Source organism: Semicossyphus pulcher, unplaced genomic scaffold, assembly GCF_022749685.1.
Source record: "Semicossyphus pulcher isolate SPU_LCO1_2020_fin unplaced genomic scaffold, fSemPul1.0.p SCAF_1, whole genome shotgun sequence".
Lineage (NCBI taxonomy): Eukaryota > Metazoa > Chordata > Actinopteri > Labriformes > Labridae > Semicossyphus > Semicossyphus pulcher.
The window spans coordinates 6,576,167-6,597,853 of record NW_027211603.1 but is presented as its reverse complement, the minus strand read 5'-3'; the positions used below and the strand labels follow the sequence as shown (position 1 = coordinate 6,597,853).

Sequence of the window (21,687 nt, the reverse complement as noted above, 5' to 3'; positions counted from 1 at the left end):
TGACTGTTCCCCCCTTCCTCAGACTAACTGTTACTTCACTCCACTAAGTTAACTTTTATTTATTGAACCAGTCTTATCACAAGCCAATTTCAAAGGACGCAAAAATGTATATAAATCTACCATAAGTAATAACAGGAAAAGGTGAAACAAAACATTATGCGGTGAAAACCAACAGGAAAGAAAATGAAGCACCAGACTCAGAACAAGATGTCAGAGATGGAGAGTAACAATAGATTAGACGAAGCTAATCAATCAGCATCTATTGTTTCTCATTGTTTTTCTTGTCCTTTAAGCTGCCTCTGAGTATAAATGGGGGGTTGGACTCAATCATGCTGTAATTGTGCTGCACACAATGAGCTGTGACTACAAAACAGATAAGTTAAGATTCTGCACTGTGGAGCATTTTCTATGTTGAGTTTTCTCGTAAGGTTAGAGGAACTCAAGCTGTTACTGTTTATATGTTAACTCTCAAAAGGGTTTCGGCAGTTGTTTGTGTAAGTACATGGGTATGGGACAATATAATACTGCTAAAAAATACTAAAACAATGTTCATAATTAAAGTTATAATCTCGAAGATCTCAGTTTGTTCTCTTTGGCGGCACTATGGTGATAAACGGTAATTGCGGGAGAACACTTCCCAGATATCCAGACAGTGCTGCGTGTGTGACGTCCACGGTTGGCTCCGGTTGTAACTCTTGATTTTCCTCGCTGGCGGTTGCTCGTTTGCCTTCATCTGAGCGTCAAATTTGTTTCTTTTTCTTAGCATTTTCTCTTATTTTTGAAGTTGTATCTGTAGTCATCGATCTTTTCTTTGTTTGTTCAGCAATTGTAGATTACTGTTTACTCGCAACACTTGCAGAGACTGGAAAAGCAGCCGCTAAGCTCCGCCTACCCTCTCTGGCGGACCAACCACTGCTGGCTGATGGAAAACACGTCACTAACTGGGCGGCGCTTGGGATTTTTTCTGTGAAAGTCGCCACAGACACCCAGTCTGTAACACTGCAAATGCAAAGGCTTTCATCAGTGGACCATAGGCTCAGTCACCATTGTCCATTGTGTTATGTCATTTGGCGATAGATAGTGACTCAACAGATATTTATTTACATGAAAATCTTTGAGATTATTACTTTAAAGTAAATTACATATTTTCAGTGTTATTTCTCTTTTTGAAAGCTTTTACAACATGTCCTCTCACCTAAATCTGGAGGTTACTTTTTTCTCTGGTAGTGTCATATTTTTGAGGTAGCTGTTTTTTCATCATGTTGGATAGATAACTTCATTAATCCCCAGAGGGAAAACTGGTTTGGTTACCCATGACCAATAACAAAAGGTACATTAGTCACACACATCTCGGTAAGATTACACAAGCACACGAACAAAACAATAAGCAAGAGGACATTAGTGGAGCTCAAGAACCAGTAGAGCCACTATGTTAAAAAACAGGATATTTATACAATCAATCAATCAACGGATAAAAAGCCAACCCTAAGTGATGCAGCTAAAACAGCACCAGTAAGAGAGGAAGTACATTTAAATAAAAAACATGAGTAAACATTAAAAAAAACTGAATATGTATCACAGGAAAAGGAAGTATCACATGCGAATTCACAGCTGTGGGCAGAAAAGAGCGTCTGTCTAAGTCATATCTTGGCACCCTAAACTGTCACTGTGTAGCTCTGCGTATCAAACGTCCATCTGACCAAACAAACATGCAAACAGTACCAACACTAGATATCAAGTCCCCATCTGTGACAGTCTGCTGTGCTGCAAGGAATTCCTCCTACAGAATCATTTATGATTTAAAAAAAACATTAGAACACATTGAATGTTGTTGGCCAGCCTTGATGGCAAGCTTACCTTTAGGTCTTATTATAAAAGGTTGCAGGATCCGTCTCTCTAAAGGCTTTTCATGCTGCAATACGTGACTAAGAAGGGGAAACTAATTACATGGACTCAGACTGGGACAGACAGTTTCTTCTCAAATACCCCCAGAAAGCATAGAGAAACAAATCTCTTAAATTATTTCCTTACTATAAACTATACTTTACAATTGTATTTGCGGTCTGTTACTGTGAATAGCTGTGTGTCTAATTTGAGACCGCCACTTTAGTGTGTTTTCTGCTTTTATTCCTATGATTTTCAACCTGGTCAGGTTAATTTAAGGCTTTAAATCCAACTGATGGAGTTAATATCTTGCTTTCTGCAGGGCTTGATACAGTTTCCTTTTAAGTCAACAGCATTTTCTAACTGTCAGCAGGCTGACCTGTTTGTCAAGTTGCATTTAAGCTCTTAATAGCTTGGACTTGGGATTCGGATCGGCTTCCCAACAATCTCTCCCTTGTTACACAGGTCAACAAATCATCTGATCCCTAAGATCAAGGACCATTTAAATAGCTGTATCCTCCATTAACCCACTGAGCTCATCGAGCCACTTTGAAAGGCTACAGTTAAAAGCTGGGACCTGGCCAAGACCTGCAAGCTGTCCGGCAAAGCATCTTGAAAAAAGCCTCCAGCCGGAGACTTGACTGGTGCTCCTACTGTTTGTTTCCAACAAGCTTTCTCCTTAAATCTGAGATCTATCTGGTTATATTCATGGTGGGCCAAATCTATAAGCAATCCCCCTCTCTCCCTTTGGTAATGTAGAAAGAGTCTTTAGGATTTGTTCACTAAGTAAATGCATTAAGAACATCACTTGAAACCCAAAGTACAGCTATGTGTTGTTGGTTTTCATGCTGATAAATTCTGCTTGTGCAATCAAAGTAACCTCATTTTCTGTCCCCATGAATCTCCAGCTAAAATAATAAACAATGGATCCCGCTGTCACACAAAACTGACAATAACCCAGCCTGTAATGACAGATGTCAGATCAGAAAAGCTTTCTGCTCCCATTCTGTAGGTGGATGCTCCTCCTCCGTCCTTTCATGCTTAAGAAAAAGAATCAGCAAGTAACAAAAGGAGATATTTTTACCCTTAGACTCAGGAGGCGCTCACGATGCACTCGTCACAGTGAAGGGGAGTAGGGCTGTGGGTTACTGTTCTTTGATAACCTGGAGTTTTTAGATGGTTCTAAAGGATTTTTTATATTGTGATGATGGTACAAGTATTGTTGTACGTATTCTCTGGACTGTATATAAAGATGGACAACGCGTCTCCATCTGCATTCATTGTATGGAATTAATGCCAAAATAGTCCCCGTGATAGGCGCTGCCATCTTGCGATGGTGACGTCATTTTGAGCCAGAGCTGCGCAGTAAAGCCACTTCAACTAAGCAAAACACACACTTAACTTACAGAAAAAAACAGCAAGGAATCTGCACGCCGGTGTATCTAACAGCAAAACAGCTTCTTGTGTTGGTCTGAAGCAGACGTTCACAGATATGGAAACTTCAATGACTGTAGTGATTGTTACGTTTCTTCTTGCTGGTCCTCTTCCACTCTGCTAATCAGAAACAGATCGGCTGCAGGAGCCGTATTTGTCAACAGAGCTGTCAGTCATCCTTTTTACAGCATCAAGTAACTGATTAAAAATAAACTGATAAGAACTAACTATAATGACAGAAACCATGTATGAGAAAAATTTATTTAAAGCGTATTTAGATTTTATAGTTTGACTCATGTCCCATCAGATTACATGGAGGAGGCGGGCTTTATGACCTATACTGCAGCCAGTCAGCAGGGGGCGCTCTAAATGTTTCGGCTTCACTTTTAGGGAGCGGACATGTCGTCCATCTTTTTTATACGGTCTATGAATTCAACCTAAATCTGAAAGAGCTGGACTCTATCACCTCCAACCTAATTAAAGTTTAATCAGGTCTGGTTTTATTCCTCAAACATGTTAACCAAGACACTGTCAGCAATTGCGATGGTCTGACAGACAAGCACTGTATTAATTGAGCCTTTAATTATTAAAGAATTGGGACACAATTGAGATATCTAGCTGTCGAATGATTGATTGGATATCGGGTTTGGAAATGCTGGTTCGCTGTCTTTAAGTTTGAAAATTTCCACAGACGTTACCTCACCTTTACACATTTTAAGTAGGTGGTTTAAATTTATTGATTTAATGTTTATTTGCATAGGGACAAGTATGAAGCGAGTAAACCGATGCCACACACTACAGCATTAATAGCCTTGGCTAATTTGCAATGCCCATCCTTAGATGGCATTTAAATATTACTGTTACGTGGGATATTTTTGTGCTAGAGAACTGAACATCAGTGAAGAAGAGACATCCTGTTGTCTGCCTTCTCCAACTGTCTCTAACTGTCTACAGATTTCCTTTTGTAGTAGAACTGCACGCAGCCTTTCTGTCTGCAGCCTTTCTGTTTTTAAGCTAAACTTCAGAGGACGCAGGCGTCGCAGGTTTGGATAACAAGGATCTGTTCTTATGTTCAGTGTTGGCACCCACATTGTGGCCATTCAATTGGGCCATACAATGCGGGTTAGAGAGTTTGCAGGTTCTGGCCATGCACTAAGGCAGATTTTAAAGATGTAATGTGAAGATGCAATCAGTAGAGCTCTGTGTCTGCCTAGCTTCAGAAACATCACATCAAGTGGAACTTATTTTGTCTTGAGAGGCTGCATGTGCGACATCTATTAATAGCGGTGTGAAACCTATGCTATCTCTAAGGTATAATAAACAGGGACATCTGCAACAAAATATGACACTTGTTAATTAAAAGCGTCATTAAGTGCTGCAGGGGTTTGGACTGATTTGGATTAAAGCTGGGTCAAGTCTCGTGTGTATTTCTTTGAGTCAAGTGAGTTAGCAAATAAACTTTCCTCAATGTTTTGAGTCTCTTTAATTATCATTGTAGAATAAAGTGTTAAAATGATCGACCCAGCCTCACATTGATCCTTAAATCCTATAGCATTGCAGCAATGTATTCAAAAGAGGCAGCTTGTGACATTGTAGTGTAGCTCATTTTCTTTGACATCCACACATCCCTTTATTTTCTTTCATGCATGACATGCGTGACACACTTTCATCTGTCTGACCTCACATCTCTGTGCTGCTAATGTGTGATGCCACCACCAAGAGCACCATGTGGACTCCTGTGTGTGTGTGTGTGTGTGTGTGTGTGTGTGTGTGTGTGTGTGTGTGTGTGGACACCATGTCCCTGTTTGATTTGTCCTTCACCCCTCTTGTTGTAATAATAGACTCTATTAGCTCCTGTAAATTGTGTGTTCAGCAGTAGATAACCTTCAGTAGAGTCCAGGTGTGTCTGTCCTCTTCACAAAGTGATGCTTTCTTTCTTTTCTGTTTGATGTGGTAGCTTGAAAGAAAATACAACTTGTTTGAAAGTTTTTTCCTGTCCTGGTTTACAGTTCCTGGTGAGCAAGAGCCTTTGTGTGTCCTTTCCACCTCTTCTGAGTGCTATTCTCTCTAGTGACCTAGTAGTAGTTTTTTCTTTGTTGTTTTGCTTTTCCTTCTCTGTGTTGTTTTTGGAAACCTAATTTGTTTTGTTCTTGTTCCAGGCGCACGTGCACCTCGAGCACTCGTCGACCAGAAATCTTCAGTCATCAAGCACAGCCCAACAGTAAAGAGAGAATCACCCTCTCCTCAGGGCCGAGTCAATAACACCAGGTAAAGTGTAATACTATATTTGTTTGGTCTAAAGGTTAAAAATATCATCAGAATTTTGTGTGATATAAATACTCTCATCCCCTTAATTTAACTGTAACTTTGGTTCAGTGAGAACCAGCAGTTCCTGAAGGAAGTGGTGCAGAGTGTTCTGGATGGTCAGGGAGTTGGCTGGCTCAACATGAAGAAAGTGCGCCGCCTGCTGGAGAACGAGCAGCTTCGTGTCTTTGTGCTGAGTAAGCTGAACAGAGCCATCCAGTCTGAGGAAGACGCCAGACAGGAGATCATACGTGATGTGGTGAGAAGCTTGTTTCTGCCATCACAGCTGTGAACAAAATTAGAAACACAGCCTGGGACGTAAAAGCACAACTGTAACATTTCGAACACTGCCATCTGCCTAAATTATGGATGCATTCTTATTTCTTTAATAGAGGGAGCTTGCTGTTTTTAAGATATATATATATTTTTTTTCTTTACTCAAGATTATTTTTGTCTTTTGTCTAGCAATGTAGGCTTGTATCTAATAATTATTTTCATTATTAGATAAATCTGAATATTCAATGTGCTAAAAAAGGCCCCGAAAATAGTGAAAAATGTCTGTTGTTTTAGTCCACAGCCTGTCATGTCATGTATTCAAGTTGCTTGTTTTGTACCTGCGTGGTTAACTGTACAAACTGTACCAAAGATATTCACTTTAATGAATTACTTTTGTGATTGACTTCAACCTATCAGAAGAAAAAGCATCAAATCATCACATTTGAGAGGTTGAACTCGGCAAATGTTTGTTTTTTTTCCTAGAGAAATTAATGAAACAGTTGATGGATTATGAAATTAGTTTGTTTAAATGTGCAAGAAGTGACACTTGCAGCTATAGGTAGCATGATGATAAACAAATCTTTGTTGGTCGCAGTCAACTGAACTCAAGTATGACTAACATGACATTTGATTGAGTTAATAATCAAGTGTCAACTTTTTTCTACAGCCCAACATCACACATTTGTGTCGGAGGGTATTTTAATCTTTGCAACACATGACACTCTCTGTCATGAGACCACAAGTCTTGTGGTGTTGCTCGTATATTTCTGCCTTGTTGCACTAACTATAAACCTTGTTACTGTGTTTGGTTTCTAGGAGGTGAGCAGGAAAGTGTACAAAGGCATGCTGGACATCTTGAAGTGCACGGTTTCCAGTCTGGAGCACTCGTACACTAACGCAGGCCTCGGAGGAATGGCCAGTGTCTTCAGCCTATTAGAAATAGCACGCACACATTATCAAACCAAAGGTACGTCCCACTCGTTTAGCACAGAAATGCATAAACTCAGTGCTTAGTTGAAGGATTTATATAAAGGAAGTCGTGTCAGCTCATTTCTATATAACATTTGTGCTGAATTGCGTAACAACAGTGAGCCTGTGCTACTAACACTTGTCCTTGTCGTTGCATCTTTTAATATTAAGCTGCATGCTAGACATTTACTTACTAAAACATTAACTGTAATTTCAAGGTTAAGAACTCATGTCTGTTTTTCCTTCTTGGTCTAATACTCTTAAACCTCCAAGTATCTTCTTTCTCTGTAACTCTGTCTTTGGCCCCTTAACTTTGGTAACTTGTCAGACCCTGAAAAGCGCAAGCGAAGCCCCTCAGACAGTGCTGGCAGCCCGGGAAGCAAAGAGAGTCCTTCTGGTCGTATGGAGGCTGTCAGGCCTCAGGGCTTCCTCAATGTTCCCCACCTGCAGCTGCCGCACCACGCAACGGGCAAAGGAGCCCGGCATTTTGATACCCGGAGTCTGAACGAGGAGAACTTTATTGCCTCGATTGGTGTGTACACCACTCCAGCCGTGGTTGCATGTGCATTGTGAGATGTCCCTACCCCGTCCCCTACAAGCTCATTAACCTTAATACCAGTCTAGCCCCTCCCCCCCCTGCTCCAGCCGTCTCAAAGAAAGATCCCTACACCTGTTCCCAGACAGATTCTTACAGGTGTTTTGATATTCCACACACTTTGACCTAAGATACAAGCGATATTAATCAGCCTTCATTGGAAAATTGACCACCACATAGATTGGTCATGTTTTGTCTTGTTACAGTATTTGAAATTTAAAAAAGCCTTAAAAGTGTGTGGAATATTTCCCTGTCTTCCAGGCTGGACTGCGTGTGTTTGTCTCCCCTTCCTTACACATCCGTGCCCCTGTTTGCCTCCTCTCTGGAGTTCTGTTGTCAGCCTCTTAGCACCTTGAATGCATGTCTTTGTATTTCTGGTCTTCCAATACCTAAATCTGCAGTAGTGGACGAGGGAAACCAGAGGTATGTGCACCAATATTCAAATCGGTGCTCGTCTTTGCTGCAGGTTTTTTGTGAGGCGTGCTGTAGAAAAATGGCAGCTCCCTTTGCTCTCAGCATGGAGGGTGGAAGCATCACTCCCCAGTAAACAGTCCCAGTAAAAAGACAAATTTCACTGTTTTCTATTGGTCACCAAAGAACCAGATGATTTAAAAGGGCTTGATTATCTATTGCCACTTGATTTTCAGAGACTTATTCTGGGTCTGTATACGGGGGACACGTTCAGTCAACCACCCTGACACCTCTCCTACCCGCACCCCTTCTTTTCCTGTTAGAAGTTGCACCTTCAATTCTACAGAATGCTGTGAGACTTGCATCCCGGCTTCTGCAACTGCTCCATTTCACCTGCTGGCTAGTCGGCCTCTCAACCCCATCCCATGCTCTTTTCCGAATCAACCACCAACCTCTCTCTCTCCCTCTCTCTCTCACCTGTGCTCTGGAGAGCCAGACAAATGCAGTCGATGAAATCAGTGGCCTGTGGTCAGAGCGAAAAGCTCATCTGACGTCACTGTGTGGCTCTCCAGGACTCTGGGCCAGGAGTTCTGGGTGTGTTGTAATGTTAACTTAGCAGCTGTTGTGCACTGTGTAATCCAACATGACAACAAAGTAGTTCTTTTTAATTGTATCCATATTAAAGCACAGCTGCATGCAAACATTACAAAACACCCCAGTAAAGTAATGACAGATTCTCAATGCTTATTTTGTTTTTTGTTTTGATTTTAATGCTCATCCACCATACATGCCTTTTCAACCAGCTCTCTGACTCTCTCTCTGTCTTTCTCTCCTTGCTTGCAATGCATCTTGGGTAGAATTGTGGAGCAAGCACCAGGATAAGCAAAAAGCTATGGAAAAACCACAGAGTAAGAGACTTTTCACACACCAGAAAAGAACAAAAAGAAAAAGGATTGGGGTGTTCAGCTGTTGACCCTTTTCCACCCCCTCCTCTCCACCTTTTCAAACTCACCGGTATCTCTCTACATGAACAAATGAAGAAGGAGTTATCTTAACAAGAATGTCAGAATGGATATTAGCATAAAATCATAATGAAAGGATATAATATCAAGATTTTAATACTGGAATTATTGTGTACCAGAAAGGAGATGTGGATCAGCTTAATTCCAGCTGAGAATGAGAGATGTTCTAGTTTTGTAGCTATGAAACATGTCGCTAGACCTCTTGTGGTATTTAATTTGCTGTATTTGCCATATAAAAAACAGGGTCATGAAACGTCTCACAGATATAGCTCTGTGACAACGTAAAAGCTTGTTTTAATTAAAAAGAAAAGTTGTCTTCATCAAGACATAAGCCGGCAGCCAGTCTTGGCATGTTTTGGTAAGTTCTTCCAGCAGGCATTACCACAGTATGTGCTATTATTACTATAGAACGGTATGTAATGACTTCAGCATTGTAACCTTGCAGCTGTAGCTCACAAGGTTGGATGCTGTCCATACTATAAAAGCAAATGCACACGGAAATAGAACACGTTTAACTTTCTTTTTCCTACACTTAAGAAAGGTACATGTTTACTTGTATACATTTAGGATATAGTTAACAACTCCTGTGGACTGTTTTAGAGTCATGACACAGAAAATGTGGGAATGTTATGTTAACATCACTGACTTAAGTTCAAGAGTATTTTTCTTTCTTGATAACTTTCACCACAAACACAAGCTGCCCTGTCCTGCACTTTTAACAATACTGTTGTAGATCGCTGCTTTTACAGCCAGTATTCCACAGTAACTGGCACATTTTAAGGCTATATGAAAGGTTTAAAAACAGTCACAACTACCTGAAAAACAAGGAAGTGTAAGGATCTAGTTGTCACCATGTCTGCACCCACTGAGGTGAAAAAAACAAACAAAACCGGAAATGTCTCCTTTACCGTCCATCAGTTTGTCTGCATGCCTAACTGCCTGTGTCTGTTTGATGTTTTTGGTGTAACTTGAGCCACATTTGCAGCATTGACTGAGAATTAATGTCGCGCTGTTGCAGTTTTTGTTTTCCCCCAGTTTTATGGCACTCTCTGCTTGCCCCTTCGTAACTTCTCTGTCTGGTCTTACTACACGGTTATGCAGCAGGATTGTAGTTAGAAACTGTGTTTTAATGTTACAAGTTCTCTTACCTCTTGTGATTAGATTATATATAGTCACCCAGTATGCTAAGTTATAAGCAGGTTAAGGCTCTGAGTCTTTGATTTTAAGCTAATTTCACAGACATGAATAAGGTAGTGTTACACTGTCGGCTTTGCTTTTTAATGCAGTGTTTTAAATGGAGGCTTTGGCACTTAAGCTGGACGTAGCATCAGTGTTGCTGTGCTGTGGTGGCTTTAAGTGAAGCAACTCTCAGTAAGGCAAGAAGAAGTCGTCCGATTCATGAAAGCATGCTTATAATCATGCTTCTCCTGCAGGGTCTGAAGGAGCAAAGCAACAGCGCCCCCAGGTGACTGATGCCGAGGAGAAGAAATCCCAGATCAGTGCTGACAGTGGCCTCAGCGTCACATCTGGATCTCAGGTTAGTTCATTGAGAATATCTGTGGGAAAACGTGTTGCTGATGTCCATGGAGAATTTATTTAATCTGTAGTATTGGTCTTTCAGTGTTAAAAACTTCTTATGATGTGCATCACATTTCGTACAGTCTACAACTAAGTACACTACTGAGTTTCTCTATTCATCTACCTCTCTGTACAGAAGAGTGATACAGAGTCTGTAACAAGCTCGGAGCCCCCGGTCCTGACAAGAAGCACCAGCCAGGACTCAGAAGCCAGCACAGTGGTAGGGCACGGCCAACTCAGATGTTATGCACCTACTTGAGCTTCACAGTTCCTCACAGGATTAACTGTAAATGTTATTGGGGATAAATCTGGTCCAAATCATCTTTACATTACAAGGAAGTTGCTTTGGTATTATGGATCATAGAATATGAATAAGTGACAAAATGGAGGTTAGGAAACATAAGTATAAATAAATCAACTTTTTAGTAACGTATAACCAAGTTGTAGAGAGAAACAGGAAAATCTAAAACTGTATTAAATATAATTTTTTTAAACTAATTCTCAGGAGTAATTTTGGTTATTAAGGGGCTGTTTCTGCTAATGCCGCTTTTTGCGCTGGCAGTGCCCCCAACCTCAATTTCAGAATGTTTCTCAACGGAGCTTTCTGTTGCTAGGTTACGAAAGTTGTCTGGCAGCCCTTCCTCTTCTGGGTAGTGACCATTCAGTCCGTTTTAAATCGCTCCGTATGCCTAATATTTGCTTTTATTCATGGAAATGTTACAAAGAAACATAAAAGCGATGGAAAGGTATCATGTCCTGGCGTGGAGGACCTGGAAATTGTACTCTTAAAAAAACCCTCTGCCATTGTTGTCTACAAAGTTTAATTTTGATTGGTCGGTGAGGGAGAAGTGTCATTGACCAGCGCGGCGGAGTTCGAAATGTTGAGCTATTTTCAGTCGAGAGCGCTGTGATTGCAGCAAAAAACATCTGACGCCGAGGCCGTTTTTTGCGCTTGTAAGCTGAGCGCTGAAAATGCGGAACTGTTTTAAACACAAAAGAGGTTCTGCCAGTGCAAAAAATGCTGTTAGTGGACACAGGTCCTAAATCCCTCAAACTTGACTTACCGGCCAGTATAACAAACTCATACTGTGCAGTGAAAAATTGCAAACTGATTTGTGTTTTAAATTGTAGTGGAGACCCTATAGTATAAGATGTTAAATGTATGTATGGTGGAAGAAAACGAAAAAACGTGCACACTGTCCATCACTTGATGACATTTCAGTTCCCAGACACGACACAATAGTGCAACCACCAGCATATTTCAGTCTTGAGTAATAGGTCACATAGTGTAATAATCATCATCTGCATTTAGAAATACCTTCACCTACTGTATGTTTTGCCCTTACACCTGTTTTTCTGTCTCTAGATAAGCAATAGCTCTGGAGAGACTCTCGGTGCTGACAGTGACCTGAGCAGCACAGCAGGAGACGGCCTCGGGAGAGTTGCTCCTCATTTGAATCAGTCCAGAGGGACTCTTTCTGACAGTGAGATTGAAACCAATCCAGCCACGAGCACAGTGTTTGTAAGTATAAAACTCACTGTAGGTGAAATCTAAAGTACTAACTGTATCATTTTCATATAACAACCAACTTAAAATAAGACAATTTATTACAAACATTCTTCATCTGAGTGTATAAAGTCATGCAGAAAAAGCTGCAAAGACAGTTTCTCCAATTGCACCTCAGGTCTGGAAGCTTTACATGAAGAAATCAACTCCCTCTCTAAAATTCCTCAACCTGGCATAAGACCATTACGTTGACATCACTTTTACAGTCCCTCACTATCAATAAATGTCGACAGAGATTTCCGACTAAGGAGCAGGAAAGGACTCTCCTTGACCGAGTGCAAGCACTGCATCACATCTGACTGTAATTTGTAACCATGGGCGTTGATGATCGGACAATATTTCCCAGTGAAAACATTTCCAATGAAGGGCCAGACATGTGGTGTTTATCACACAGGTATGCTGCAGGATAGGAATGAGTTTGACTTTGTGGCTCAACATCTACCCGAAGATGCCTGAGAGAGAAGTGAGCTGTGGTTTCGCCAAGATTTAGCTGGCATGTGAGATGGTGCATTTGTTTTGAAACATTTCTGCTTCTTAGACACCTTGAGACATATAAACAAACCTGTCTATTATTCAGCTCTTACCCTCCACAGTTATACGAAACTTGCTATCCAGTATTATCCAGTTGGATTCATCACCCCATTCACCTGAGTGTACACCATATTTCTCCACCTGGCAGATAAGATTACCTTAGTAAACTCGTGCAGAACAAGCTGCACCATACTGAAAGAATCAGGGCAAACCTTTTTCGGACTTGCCTCCAAATCTATCCACACCTTTTTAGGGATGCATCAACACACTGTCTCCTCTTTAGATGCATGTATCAACTCAAACATCCTGTAAGTAGACTTTTCCTTCTACTGATTTTTTAAAAATGAGTTTAGGTGTAGGTAAAGCTGTAGTCTGAACAGTTTGGCCCCTGAGTCTGGTCACTACAGCCTGATGAGCGTGGGTGGTCAGAACCTGAGAGGAGCTGGATTACAACAGCATCCACCTAGATCCAAAGAACAAAGGATTAAGGTTGATCAAAATAAATGACACCATTATTCAGAGAGAGTTTTTACTATCCTCGGGAGAGGAGCAGCGAGGACACCCAAACTTTATGTCCAGCTGTAAGAAATAGAAGACAATACCACCGATTCCTCTCCTCTCTTATATCCACGTTGCCTGCACTTGTTCAAGCCTTCTTCATGGTCCACAGGGATCGACTGCTTCAGACCTCTACTCATTAGTCAGCAACAAGAAAAAGATGAGGAATACTTTTGAATTGCGTACCACACTGAATTCATCTCTCCAGTCTGAAAAGTTTCCTTACATTTTTTTCTACCACTGTTTGGCGTAGAACTTTCTTTAAGGTCATCTCTTACCATTGTGCTAACTTCATCAGAGGGGAGAGGGGAGAGAGCTGCAGGCCTTTGATCAGTTGAACACTGCCCTTCAGACGAACCATTCAGTTGATTGGTATTCCTGGAGCCAGATATACCCTTAGAATAACATTAATAATATACAGTTTTCATGATGTTATTAAAAAAAAAAAAACTTTCGTCATTGCAGTTGCTTGTGTTTCACACACATAACCTTGTCCTGTTTTCTACTTCCACAGGGAAAGACCCACACTCTGAAACCAGGCGCAAAAAAAGACCATGTACATGCTATGGCAAAGGGGCCGCCTGCACAGCCCATGGAGGACATCAGTATGAGGATTTACCTTTGTGAAGGCCTGCTGGGTATGTTCTGCTCCCTAGTTTGGACTCTTCCTCTGCTAGTTATCAAACAGATTACATTTATTCTTATGTTGGATGAAAACGTCCAGTGTTCCTAAAACCAAATCCTAATCCTAAAAATTCTAATCTAACTCTGCTAACTTTTCCTTAACATCTCCTGTCACTGTAAATTGTTCTGTATTGCTTTACTAACATTATCTTTGATTCTGAAATGTAATTACACTCACGCAAAGAAAGGGCTGCTAAATGTTGTGACCTTTCTCTTACTACTTGTGCAATCTCTGGCTCCACAGTGAACTTTCACTGATCTTGGTATGACTTGTTTTTAAGAGAAAAATGCAGAAGTCACATGTGATTACATAGAAGTGAAGTAATGTTAACTGTTGTATTTTTAAGAAATAGTGAACTGAAAATCTGATGAAAGGTGAAAGTTTAAACCCTGATGTGATGTTTGTTAGTGTTACTTCACATTATGTCATTGTCTAATATGAGATAGTGATGACCTTACACTATTGACTGAATTGGGAATTTATATAGATAATCACTACAACTTTCACAACTTAATTGTAGTTTTGAATTGTACTTATAATTTTAGCTTAATAAAGTTGAGTTTATAAGGCCTTTAAATATGTAAAAACAACAGGACTAAGTTGTAATCTCGAAGATCTCGGTTTCGTTCTCTTTGGCAGCACCTATTGTGATAAACGGTAATTGCGGGCGGGAGCACACTTCCCAGATATCCAGACAGTGCTGCATGTGTTACGTCCACGGTTGGCTCCGGTTGTAACTCTTGATTTCCCTCGATGACGGTCGCTTTCCTTTTTAGACTGTTCGCCTTCATCTGAGCGTCGAATGTGTTTCTTTTTCTTTGGATTTTCACTTATTTTTGAAGTTGTATCTTTAGTCATCAATCTTTTCTTTGTTTGTTCAGCCATAGTAGATTACTGTTTACACACAACACTTGCAGAGACCGGTAAAGCAGCCGCTTAGCTCCGCCTACCCTCTCTGGCAGACCAACCACTGCTGGGTGATGGAAAACGCGTCACTAACTGGGCACTGCTTGTGATTTTACACACCAGACACCCAGTCTGTAATAATGCAAATGCAAAGGCTTTCATCAGTGGGCCATAGGCTCAGTCATCATTGTGTTACCTCATGCGGCGATAGATTGTGACTTAACAGATGTTTATTTAAATGAAAATCTTCGAGATTATTACTTTAAATATGTAAGTCAATTTTTCATTTAAAAAGATAATTTTCATCCTGAAACAATAGTGTCAAGATTACTGCTCATCTACTTGACTTTGCTAAACAGATATATTTTATTCCTTACTTCTTGTGTATAAGTGCTGAAGGCTTGAAGAGGGTAAATTATCTTGCTATGTCTCCGTTTGTCCTGGTTTTCGTTGCTCTGGTGTGGTTTCTCGGCTCGCTCTGCTCTTGTTGTTGCCTTTAAACCTACTCACCTCTTCGCCTAACCCCCTCCTGCTCTCGCTGCTTCTCGTCCCTCCTGCTGCTCCTCCTGGGAAATTCTTCCAGGCCGAGATAAGAGCTCCGTTTGGGATCAACTAGAGGATGCTGCCATGGAAACCTTTTCTCTAAGTAGGGCTAATCCTTTGCCTTTGCCCTTTTTCTTGTTTGTGTGTGTGTGGGGTGTGTGTTTGACACGTATCCATTGTTCCGTCTGAGCAGCTCTGTGTTTAATCTGTTATGTGATGGGATGTGGGGTTTTCCTATCTGTTGGTGAGCTGCACATCTGTGCGTTTCTTAACATGAAACAGAGGTAGAAACCGCAATCTTTCCTCACAAGAAAATCAAAGACTGCAGGTTTTCAATTTGACTTTGCTCTAACTTTTTAATTTATTTTCATTTCTGCCCACCTGCTTTTTCTGACTAACTTACAAATACACCAAAAAGCTCAACATTTAATGGGTTTGCATATTGGATGAGTGCATGTTGCCTTCAAGTGCTGTCAGAAATGTAATTATGAGTTGAGCACACTCAAACGAGCCACCAGCTGGTAAATAAGATTGGGAAATGTCAAGCTTTCCAACGAGTTACCGCAGACTGATAGGGGTTCAGAAATGAAACTGGCTCGACTGCTGATATTTTCAGTAAAATATTTGACTCCTCATTTGCATCCTGGGGAGATGATTTGAGTTATTTTTATCCGGAAAGTTGTCGTGTGCATTTTTCTTGTATGATAAAAATGAATTCCTGTGTATTTGCAACATTAATTCTAAATTAACACAGTCAATATAAAGAAGAGCAGCAGTTAATAAATGCATCAAACGCCTCTTTAAATGTGATTTGTCTGCCATTAAAAAAATTCAAGTAAGGTTTCATTAGACCTGTCAACTGTGAGCTTCATCACAAAGCTCCCTACTTTACAGCGTTATGCTACAGCAAGCATTATTATGTGTAACGGCCATTGGTCTGATAGATTTTCTCTGCATGACTAAGACCTATTAACTGCTTATTCATTTTCTGAAAGCATATTTTATTGAAGCGGAAAGCTAGTTAATTGTAACGTTAGTGTATTATTTTTTTACTGAAACTCTGAGTATATGTAACCAAGCTGTTGAGAGAAACACAGAAATCCAAAACTTTTTTTTTTTTTAATTCACAGCAGTCATTTTGGTCATTAAGTGTCTGTGTCCACTAACGGCGCTTTTTGCTCTGGCAGCGTCTACGACCTCAATTTTAGAGCGACCGTCTAGTTGCTCTGTACGCTTAAAGGGCCAGTTTGCCGATTTTCAGTCCTATCATGTCATTATGGTAGGAAAAACAATGCAATTTGGCTCTGTGCCTTTGGAGGATGCTATTCGCTTCTCCAATCGGCCTTGGAAAACCTCCGCCAGATACTGATACATAACGTGTCATCTGGCGGAGGCCAGGGAGCTTGCTAAACTATACTTCCTCAGTCTAGGACGCCCGCCTCCCATGTCATGTCTTGTTCAGAATCGTCAGGTTTGAAATGTAGACTGCCGACCTGAAGATTTTTTAGACGATCCACCGGTATATTCTCGTATTTCGCATTCTGTACCGCTCTGAGCCGTTGCCTGCAGCGAAGCAGTAGTATTTCACTCCAGTGTCTTTCAGCGTCTCTCGCCTCCTTTCAGAGGGAGGAGTCCAGTGCACGCTGGGTGTTGTAGGAATGTAGAACCCCGAGCTGTTTGTACAACTTTCTCCACAGCTATGGCGCCAATTTCAAATATTATTGCTGCTATCAATTACAGAGAACACCAGCTTTGACTGACTCCTTTAATATTTGCTTTTATACAAAGAATTTTGCAAATAAAAACCCCAAAAACAATGGAACAATGGAAAGGAATCTTGTCCTCGCATTCGCAGCAGCTCTAGACCTGAAGATTGTACCCTTGAAAAAAACGAAAGGATGAGCTTCTCCTCCGCCATTGTTTATGACAAAGTTGATGTCATAAGTTCCGCCCCTTTCTTGTTTTTGATTGGTCTGTGAGCGAGAAGTGACATTAACGAGCGCGGCTGTTTTCCAAAAGTTGAACTTCTTTCAGCTGAGAGACAAAAAACAACTGATGAGGGTGTTTTTGCGCTAAGGACTTGGTTTTGTATAGAAAATAGGCGCTGCCAGTGCTAAAAACGCCTTATGTAGACACGGGCCCTCAGTACGTGTATTTAAATTGATCGATATAAAAGACTGTTAGCTTGCAGCTGCAACATTTGGCTTGTGTGAAGTTGATTAGCTGTGTTGCTAATTAAACTGCCCAGCTCTGCATATTTGAGGCGCTACATGTGTGCTGTGTTCATGTGCTCAGGTAAGGAACGCTCCACGCTGTGGGACCAGCTGCAGTTCTGGGAGGATGCATACTTAGACGCTGTGATGTTGGAGCGTGAGGGCATGGGGATGGACCAGGGACCTCAGGAGATGATTGAGAGGTTAACGTTTATTCTCTCTCTTGTTTTTCATACTTAGTATTTTCCCTACATATTACTTTTATGTCTTCCTAACATCCCCCCTGGTTGTGGGCTGTTTAAACTTGCTTCTCTGTGTCTTGTTTGTCCTCGCAGATACTTATCACTAGGAGAACACGACCGCAAGCGCCTGGAGGATGATGAAGACAGACTCCTGGCCACCCTGCTGCACAATATGATCGCCTACATGCTGATGCTGAAAGTGCGGAGGCTGTTTGTCATTTTAATCATCAGACAGCTTAAGTGATTGTTGATCTGTATCGAGTTTGACATCTTCTCACCACGATTTCTGTTCCCTGTGGATGTTTTTGCTTGTTTTAGTTGAACAAAAACGACATCAGGAAGAAAGTGAGGCGTTTGATGGGAAAGTCCCACATCGGCCTCACGTACAGCCAAGAGATCAACGAGATACTGGACAAACTGGCCAACATGGTAATTGTTTTTCTTCTTCTTATTCTTGTATTATCTTGTTATCCCTTCTGTTTAACCCGTGTAATTATTTGTACTTTATTTTCAGAACGGCCGTGAGCTTCCGATCAGGCCCAGTGGAAGCCGTCACATCAAGAAGCAAACATTTGTTGTACATGCGGGCACTGATACGACAGGAGACATCTTTTTCATGGAGGTACGCAAAGTCCTCACTGTACATCATACTTCCCTCGGTGCATTTAGAAAGCATGCTGTTGCTTACTTAACGAATGTTAAACTTCATCGCCTCAGGTTTGTGATGACTGCATAGTCCTGCGCAGCAACATCGGCACAGTTTACGAGCGCTGGTGGTACGAGAAGCTCATCAACATGACTTACTGCCCCAAGACCAAGGTGCTGTGTCTGTGGAGACGCAACGGCCAAGAGACGCAGCTCAACAAGTTCTATACCAAAAAGGTCAGACACTTTATATTTCTGCATCCGGCGCTATGATTCAATTAGGAAGGACAAAAGGATAATAGGAAATTTCAAACTTTCCTCTTTTCATTCTAGTGTCGTGAACTCTACTACTGTGTTAAAGACAGCATGGAAAGAGCTGCAGCAAGACAGCAAAGCATTAAACCAGGTAAGAAGAGAGTGTGTGAGATGGCTGTGTCTGACTTTGTTCTTTTCTGTCTTTCTTTCTCCTCAGCTTTCAGCAAAATGGCCATCCAGCCTGCCGTTTTTAACAACTTGTCTCTTGTGTGTGCTGTTATTTTTCTTTAGCAACACTTTGCTGAAGTTGTCCTCTTATATTGTATTATTTTGGAGCCTGTTTAAGAAAAAAAAAAATACTACAAGGACAGGCTGAAACATTTTTTTGTAATGTAGGGCTGCACGTTTTTATCGTTTAACAATTGCAACTTTTTTGTTTCTTGTTGCAAAACGATGACTAATCCACAGGAAAAGTCCGTCTGGTATCACATTAGTGCAGCTCTTCATCAGAGCTCACAGAGAAGTGACAGCTGAGCAGCAGAGTCTGTTTGTCACCTGCCTGTTAACTGTAAACAGGCATGAAAACTCTTGTCTCCTACAACCTCACGCTGTGTGTGCGCTGCAGGTGTGGCAACTGAAAGCAAACACTCCACGAGATGATCCGTTACGCATGGTGGCTATTCAGTGAGAGTATTCCCGTTAACAGCAGCACCTCACCCCATGCTGGTCAAAGCTGTGGTTACACAAACAGAGTGGACGTGCCGCGGAGTGTTTACTTTTGGCGGCAACACCTGCAGCGTGAGATTGTGTGTGCAGACAGGAACGACAGGAAGCAGGAGACCCGAGTCTTTGTTTCCAAAAGTTACCGTCGCCGAGCTGATCACGCTGATTAAACATATTTTGACAACTGCAGCCCACAAGTCTGTTAGTATTTATTTAATAAGGAAGCATGTCGCTGCACTTGAACTCTCTCTACTTTTCCATTACGGTGTCAGAGTCTGAACCAAGAGTAGTAAAAGTAGGAGAGGGGTTTTGTTTTGTTGGAAGACAATAAAAAGTATGATTGTTAATTGTTTATATGAACATGAAAACACACTACATTTATCTGGTGTGATTTCCTGTATTTTTTTAAATCGCAATGAATATCACAGAACAGAAAGATATCGCAATGTATGTTTTCTTTCCGGTGTAACGTCTGTTTTCCTGTCCTGCGTGCAGTCTATATATAATCTGTACTAGCTCTTAACTCGGGTGTGGTTTCCCTCAGGTCCGGAGCTGGGCGGAGAGTTCCCCGTCCAGGACATGAAAACTGGTGAAGGTGGACTGCTGCAGGTCACACTGGAAGGAATCAACCTTAAATTCATGCACAGCCAGGTAAGATGCCAGTACCACAGCAGAGACACTGCCTCTCATCTCACACCAGGGCATGAAAATACAACTCACTCATGATGGTTCATCCCGTCCGTCTGTCCACCTTTCTGCTCATCTCTCCTGTTTGCCTCATTTCCGTTCATCTCATGACGTCTTCCTCTATTGTCATTGAATATAAATCTTCAAAGTGTTAGCGATGACTGACAACATGTTTGATTGGCATTACCTGACGTTTCCCCTTAGAGGAAGAATTCCTGTTTGTGCCTTTGCTTTTTTTGATTTGCTTTTTTCAGTTTGTGTTTGTTTGTTTGTGCGCGTGTGTGTGTGTTCATATGCATGCGTTTCCAAAACAGTATTAACACATACATCCACACCAGTTTCTTTAGACATCCGTGGTGCTCAAACGTCATTGTTCATTTACTGTGTGGGAGAATTTGAAGTGTTACCGTGTGTGCGTGTGTGTTGTGCATCAGTGGTACGACGGACGACCTTGAGCAAAGACTTTTCATTAATAATTGGCTATTTGATGGCAACTCTCACACTTTAAGTTTGGACCCTTGAACATCGTCATGTGTTGTCTTCACTCCTGTGCAGGTAGTCCTAGTCGGGGTTTGTTTATTTCCTCAGGATGGTAGAATGTGAAGCTGTGACTGGGTAGTCAGAGAGGTGACCAAACACAAAGATCAGGGACTCATTGCAGTGAACGGACACTTTTTACATGCTGAGAATTGTAATAAAAGAACAGCAGCATTCCTCATTCCTCAGATACATCATTGAACTGAGTTCAAAATCACAAAAGTTATTCTTAAGCTCGGTTCAATCAAATTACAAGAAATCTTTTAACTCTTTAATCTTGGGTGTTATCCAGCCATGCAGACAGTTTGTGTAGATTTTGCTCAAAGTTTGAGATATTTGTCTCAGGAACCCGATTTGTGGTGCTCAGAGAATCTCAAGTTTTCACCTGAATTTTAATTATTGTCTTGGCTGCAGCACCGTATCTGCTGTTTAAGTTAGGTGTGCTTTAGTTTGCCCTCCTTTCAGGGAAAATGAGATATTTCGTTTTTTCTGGTGTCTAAAAAGTCTAAAATAAAATGTTTTTTTTCATTGCTGTGAGCATCTCAAACATAATTGTGTTAATTTTCGTTGTAAACCTTCTGCTTGGACAGATAGCATGTATTTTATAATTTGGGTGAACCGTCCCTTTAACTTGGATGTGGCTACACTGAGTGGCCGTTATAATTACTGCATGTTTTTCCTCGCTGCTTTTTCTACCTCAGGCTCTTTTGCTTGAGATTAATTTTTTCATGCTTCTATACTGCAAGAGGTAGAGCCACACTGGGAAGTTTTAACATTACCATACAAGCAGAAAACAATTACACCTACCAATGATGTGAGCACCACATTTCTAGAACAAATTGTTTTCATTAGCAACCTTGCTACAGTTGTTAGATTGGAAGGACGAATCGTCCTCATGGATAGTTTCATGATTTTTTTTGATATAACAGTTTCACCAAACCCTGAGCAGGAGCTTAATTCAGGGCTGGATGCCATTCAGTCACAGACTATATGTAAGAAGTGGACCTAGCCTAACCTATTGGTCTGTTGACTGCTGTTTGAAGCAGCAGATTTGGCATTTTGGCCGTTGCCATCTTGATGTTTTTGTTGGAGCCAGAAGTGACCACATTTGGACAAGAGTGT

The 21,687-nt window shown here is 41.2% G+C and overlaps 1 protein-coding gene across 10 annotated transcripts in view; it reads left to right on the top strand.

Annotated features, from left to right (window-relative positions):
- Positions 1-21,687, top strand: part of madd (MAP-kinase activating death domain) — a 58,530-nt gene that overhangs the window by 26,914 nt on the left and 9,929 nt on the right. For 3 of the 10 annotated variants that reach the window (XM_069675158.1, XM_069674993.1, XM_069675323.1), the window contains 17 exons: positions 5,478-5,586; positions 5,695-5,881; positions 6,715-6,865; positions 7,196-7,399; positions 8,731-8,781; positions 10,329-10,432; positions 10,610-10,693; positions 11,840-11,995; positions 13,644-13,767; positions 15,304-15,366; positions 17,559-17,679; positions 17,812-17,917; positions 18,037-18,147; positions 18,233-18,340; positions 18,436-18,600; positions 18,697-18,769; positions 19,886-19,992. In XM_069675158.1, the coding sequence (XP_069531259.1) occupies positions 5,478-5,586; positions 5,695-5,881; positions 6,715-6,865; positions 7,196-7,399; positions 8,731-8,781; positions 10,329-10,432; positions 10,610-10,693; positions 11,840-11,995; positions 13,644-13,767; positions 15,304-15,366; positions 17,559-17,679; positions 17,812-17,917; positions 18,037-18,147; positions 18,233-18,340; positions 18,436-18,600; positions 18,697-18,769; positions 19,886-19,992 (2,024 nt within the window). The remainder of the gene's footprint in view (positions 1-5,477; positions 5,587-5,694; positions 5,882-6,714; positions 6,866-7,195; positions 7,400-8,730; positions 8,782-10,328; positions 10,433-10,609; positions 10,694-11,839; positions 11,996-13,643; positions 13,768-15,303; positions 15,367-17,558; positions 17,680-17,811; positions 17,918-18,036; positions 18,148-18,232; positions 18,341-18,435; positions 18,601-18,696; positions 18,770-19,885; positions 19,993-21,687) is intronic. The other 7 variants (XM_069675640.1, XM_069675489.1, XM_069675241.1 and 4 more) reach the window with 4 other exon arrangements.